Source organism: Salvia miltiorrhiza, chromosome 6 (assembly GCF_028751815.1).
Source record: "Salvia miltiorrhiza cultivar Shanhuang (shh) chromosome 6, IMPLAD_Smil_shh, whole genome shotgun sequence".
NCBI lineage: Eukaryota > Viridiplantae > Streptophyta > Magnoliopsida > Lamiales > Lamiaceae > Salvia > Salvia miltiorrhiza.
In genome coordinates, this window is record NC_080392.1 from 719388 (window position 1) to 725816 (window position 6429).

The 6429-nt window shown below is 34.7% G+C and overlaps 1 protein-coding gene across 1 annotated transcript; it reads left to right on the top strand.

Moving 5' to 3' along the window:
- Positions 1-4097: 4097 nt before the first annotated feature.
- Positions 4098-4962, top strand: LOC130987648 (putative glycine-rich cell wall structural protein 1). Its single transcript, XM_057911247.1, has one exon. The coding sequence runs from the start codon at positions 4331-4333 to the stop codon at positions 4754-4756; it is 426 nt and encodes a 141-aa protein (XP_057767230.1). The 5' UTR covers positions 4098-4330; the 3' UTR covers positions 4757-4962.
- Positions 4963-6429: the final 1467 nt, after the last annotated feature.

Sequence of the window (6429 nt, forward strand, 5' to 3'; positions counted from 1 at the left end):
GGATATAATCGAAAGTTTGTAATTAATTAAATGCATAATTGGATTTTTATAATTAAATTATCTATATATATATATATATATTAGTATATTTGATTACTAATAATAATTTCAAATATGGAAGTAATTATAAAAATGTCACATATTTTAAAAATACTTCCATATTATAATTATTAAAAATTTGTTATTATTTTACTCTATATAAAAATAGAACAATGAAACTCCCAATTCAAATTGGTCAAATCGAGCATCACAAGTGAAATCACCAATTCGAATTATTCCAATCGAGCATCACAAGTGAAACCCCCAATTCGAATTCTTCCAATCGAGCATCACAAGTGAAACCCCCAATTCGAATTCTTCCAATCGAGCATCACAAGTGAAACCCCCAATTCGAATTGTTCCAATCGAGCATCACAAGTGAAACCCCCAATTCGAATTATTCCAATCGAGCATCATAAGTGAAACCCCCAATTCAAATTGTTCCAATCGAGCATCACAAGTGAAACCCCCAATTCGAATTATTCCAATCGAGCATTTCGAATTGGTCAAATCGAGCATCACAAGTGAAACCCCCAATTCGAATTGTTCCAATCGAGCATCACAAGTGAAACCCCCAATTCGAATTATTCCAATCGATCATCATAAGTGAAATCCCCAATTCAAATTGGTCAAATCGAGGATCACAAGTGAAACCCCCAATTCGAAATGCAACAGTACAATTCAGAAATAAATGCAACAGTACAATTCACTTGTGATACTCGATTCGACCGGTTCGAATTGGGGGTTTCACTTGTGATGCTCAATCGGAACAATTCGAATTGGGGGTTTCACTTGTGATGCTCGATTGGAATAATTTGAATTGGGGGTTTCACTTGTGATGCTCGATTTGAACAATTCGAATTGGGGGTTTCACTTGTGATGCTCGATTTGACCAATTTGAATTGGGGGTTTCACTTATGATGCTCGATTGGAATAATTCGAATTGGGGGTTTCACTTGTGATGCTCGATTGGAACAATTCGAATTGGGGGTTTCACTTGTGATGCTCGATTTGACCAATTCGAATTGGGGGTTTCACTTATGATGCACGATTGGAATAATTCGAATTAGGGGTTTCACTTGTGATGCTCGATTGGAACAATTCGAATTGGGGGTTTCATTTGTGATGCTCGATTTGACCAATTCGAATTGGGGGTTTCACTTATGATGCACGATTGGAATAATTCGAATTAGGGGTTTCACTTGTGATGCTCGATTGGAACAATTCGAATTGGGGGTTTCATTTGTGATGCTCGATTTGACCAATTCGAATTGGGGGTTTCACTTGTGATGCTCGATTGGAAGAATTCGAATTGAGGGTTTCACGTGTGATGCTCGATTTGACCAATTCGGATTGGGAGTTTCACTTGTAATGCTCGATTGGACCAATTCGAATTGGGGTTTCAAAATTAATAATCAATTTGATGAATTCAAATTGGGGATTTCATAATTGAGATTCAATTTGATCAAATCGAATTGGGGGTTTCACTTGTGATGCTCAATTGTACTAACTCGAATTGGGGGTTTCACTTGTAATGCTCGATTGGATCAATTCAAATTGGGGGTTTCAAAATTGATAATCAATTTAATGAATTAAAATTGGGGATTTCATAATTGAGATTCAATTTGAACAAATTGAATCTCAATTTGATAAAATCAAAATGAGGGTTTCATTTGTGATGCTCGATTGGACCAATTCGAATTGGGGGTTTCAAAATTGATAATCAATTTGATGAATTCGAATTGGGGATTTCATGATTGAGATCCAATTTGATCAAATCGAATTGAGTGTTTCACTTGTGATGCTCGATTTGACCAATTCGAATTGGGGGTTTCACTTGTGATGCTCGATTGGAATAATTCGAATTGGGGGTTTCACTTGTGATGCTCGATTGGAATAATTCGAATTGGGGGTTTCATTTGTGATGCTCGATTTGATCAATTGGAATTGGGGGTTTCACTTGTGATGCTCGATTGGAATAATTCGAATTGGGGGTTCCACTTGTGATGCTCGATTGGACCAATTCGAATTGGGGATTTCACTTGTGATGCTCGACTGGAAGAATTCGAATTGGGGGTTTCACGTGTGATGCTCGATTTGACCAATTCGAATTGGGGGTTTCACTTGTGATGCTCGATTGGACCAATTCGAATAGGGGCTTTCATTGTTCTATTTTTATATAGAGTAAGTAACAAATTTTTAATAATTATAATATGGAAGTATTTTTAAAATATGTGACATTTTTATAATTACTTCCATATTTGAAATTATAATTAGTAATAAAATATACTGATACACATATATATACATATACATACATATATATATATATATATATAATTTAATTATAAAAATCCAATTATGCATTTAATTAATTACAAACTTTCGATTATATCCTTTAATTATATTTTCTTTTAATTAAAAAATTAAGTTAAAAGATTTATAGATTTTGGGCACACCCCTATTATTTAATTGAGTTAGGCAAATCAAGAATGATGAAAGTAACTCGTAGAAGATATGTTGAGTTTAGTATATGCTTTTCGTTAATAGTGACGTTTAACAATAAATTACGTCCTAAATGCAACAATTTATATCTGAATTGTACTGTTATTAGGCTTTCCGGAAATTTTATGCATACTAAATTATTAGTATACTAGTATTATTTTATTAAGTATCTAGATTTCTCTTCTTAACTATTTTATAAAAAGAAGCTGAAATTGTAAAAATGCCTTGTAAAATAAATGCAGGGTATAATTGTCACTTTATATATATTACTTTTTAGTTACAAATTTAATTTAAAAATGGGTCCACCAAAATAGGCATTTTGTCTGGACAAATTTGTCCGATTAGCATCACTCTTATATATTTTGCCAATATCTAAAGATGATGTTGTAATTGCACTTTGACTCAAAGTTTGTGCATTTAAATGCAATTATTAATCCTAAAAAGGATCAACTTTCAATCACAAAAGTACGATTTATACATATGATATTAGATTGATTTGGATCTTGTTGTCTCAGTCTCATGTTTAATTTATTAATTTGTTTTGTTTGTTTCTTTTATATATATAAATATTAATTTATTTTGTTGTATTTGACATTTCATGTTAGCAGGAATTTCATGATAATGAGTTCATATCACTACGAATGCGATATTAATTACTTTAATTTCTTGAACTATTAAAATGATTGTATTAATTACAGCTTAATTAACAACTCCCTCTTTTCCAACTCAAAAAACTAACAAAAAAAAAAAGAAAAAAGAAAAAGAATGGAATTTTACGCGCAGGAGAAAATGTTGATTGCGCTATGTATTGGACTAAAATTGAATCGTCGTGCCACGTACTTTCTACTTGCTCCGAGACACTTCTAGTTTGGTCTAAGGTATGTGACTAGCTGGATAGTCTTTTAACTTATGCAGCTGATTTGAAAGATCACTTCGAGGATTTTGTGAGCCCTGGTCTTGATAAAGTGAAGAAGAAAATCTTAGGCCTAATTTACCAATGTACCTTGTGGAGAATTTGAAAGATGAAAAATGAAAAGATCTTCAAAAAATCAACACCGGTCGCCGAGAAAATTATGGAGAGTACCAAGTTTTGCTCTTGGAAATGGTTGAAATCACACTATTCATCATCTTTTTGTGTATCTTTTTACGATTGGAGTTCACATCCCCTCATTTGTATGCCTGCAAATCTTCAGTTTTTGTCTTCATTTCTCTCTTTTGTGTGTTTATGGTATCAAGATTTGTCAAAATAACCCTCCTATCCTCATATCCATAAGGTTCCATCAACCATTTCTCATATAGTCCATCTTTTTTTTTCCTTCCCATTTCAAGAAAATCTCTCTCTCTCTCTCTCTCTCTCTCTCTCTCTCTCTCATATGCAATCAAACTCCACTCCCATAGTGGAATAGTGGGCCGGCACCATACCATAATTATAAAATTGATGACTATCCCATCCATCACATGCGCTCTACAAACATTCCACTGCATGCCTCTTAACTTTATTTTCATGGCATTGCTTCCTTCCCACTTCACCTAATTTTATTTCCCAATAATTTTACCAAACCATTTAACATCAATTCTTTATTCATTTCCCACTTCTCTATCTCCTTGTCAATACTCACGTAACCTTCCCATCTTCATCTATAAATAGACACACATCCCAACGTTGTCACTTGCTCATACACATCTCAAATTAAAATCTATACTACATACCCAACTAATTTAGAAAATCTTGCTTGTTTCACTTCCAAAATATATATATATATATATTTTTAAATACAATAATAATATGGCAAAGTTGAAGTCGTGTGCACTTCTAGCTTTGCTAGTTATGTCAACACTTGCAACGGTGTCCCAAAGCCGAGTCGCGAGGAAAGACCTCGGCTTGGACTTGGGCGGCTTAGGCGGCGGCTTGGGACTCGGCATCGGTGCAGGAGTCGGCATTGGGATAGGAGGCGGCGGTAGCGGCTCCGGAGCCGGGGCTGGCTCGGGCGCCGGCTCGGGTGGGGGTGGAAGCTCGAGCTCGAGTTCGAGCTCGAGCTCATCCAGTTCGAGCTCGAATGGAGGTGGAGGTGGTGGGGGTGCAGGCTCGGAAGCGGGCTCCTCCGCGGGATCACGGGCTGGATCGGGTTCGGGTGGTGCCGGTTCGGAAGCGGGCTCATCTGCCGGGTCGAGGGCCGGATCACGGGCCGGATCGGGTGGCAACCGTGGATGAAGGTGGTTCATGGAAAATAATTAATTACATATATGTTCACTGAAAATTGGAGCATGGAATAAGTAGGTCATAATCATAAGATTTGTGTGAAAAAGTAAATTAAAATAATGGTCTAGTAATGATCATGTTATCATACGTTGTTTGTGTTAATGTTGTTGGTGTAACGTTGTTATTGTTAATTAATAATTATGTAGTGTTTATGTTTATTGGTGAGTGTTATGATATGTTGATCTAAGATTTGATGGACTTTTCATTTATGTGATACCTATGAGGTATAATCGTTTATTAATTTCTACCTTCTTATTTTTTTGGTAGATTCATATTTGGAAAAACAAACTTGCAGATCTTATAACTCTAATGTTTACGATATTTAATTTTATGTAATTAATGAGTAATATGGAACCTGCCAAAGATTAGAACTGGATAAAATGAATTTCTAGAAGAAAAATAAAAACAACAAGAAACGAAAGTTGTTTTTTGTTTAATTAACACGAACAATTATTTTCCTCAAGAAACAAAGCAAAGACAATTTTCCTCAGTATATTGTGTTTTTTGCCTGCATGCAAAATTAAAGCATTATTTTGTGCATTTGGACCCCAAAAAAGGATCGAGGGATTCACTCTTAAAAATACTAAGTTAGAGGTGGTTAATTTGCACAATTTACATTTATATATATAGCATGAAATCAAGATTTCCTTCATCATTTTCACTCACATTCCAAAATTTTGAGGCTTTATTTACTTAATCGGATATATTGAACAACAAAGTTGCTATATTTATTTTTTTCTTGGTAAACACAAAAAATCGAAGATAAATTTGACCTTTTTTAGAGCATCAGTAGTGGCACACTCATATCGGCTTTTAAAATCTCCACCGGGGGAGGCTCGTCTGAGCCCGGTATGCACCGGCTCCCGAGCCCTTCGCTACGGATGCTCTTACATCAAAACGTGCATATATACTATATATATGTGTGTGTTATTTTTTTAGTCCAAGGAAGGGACACAGTATTATACCATCTAAAACGTGCATATGATAATAAATTTGTTTACTTTTTTTTAGTTGGAGGAAGCTAGGACATAATATTTATACCATCTAACATATACTCCTTCTGTCCCACGAATCTTGACACGTTTGATTTCGGCACGGGAATTAAGGAGTTGTAGATTAGTGTTTTAAGTGTGTAGATAATAAAGTATAAAAGTGATAAAGTATGAGATGAGAATGTAATAAAGTGATAAAGTAAGAGAGAGAATGTAATTAAGACCCTTTATTTTTAGATTAATTATCTTATTTGAAAATGTGTCAAGATTCGTGGAACGGCTCAAAAATGAATACGTGTCAAGATTCGTAGGATGGAGGGAGTATAACTGACCTGCAATGGAATTCGAATCGGATAAACATTATATATATTATTGTTGGCTGACAAATAAACAATTACCTGTCCACAAATTCAATCATTTAATTTATAAATTACCTGAAAAAATTTCTTAATTACACCATCAATGTCAAACTCCATTTCCTCCACCAATGCATGCAACTATTAGGAAAAGAAAAGAAAAAAACTCAGCCTCACAATTCACAATGATAATTAATGGCCAGCCCAACAACTCAACAAGCTTTCACTGCCCCTCATTAAGCTAATTTTCATCCACAAAATCAATCAATAGTATAAA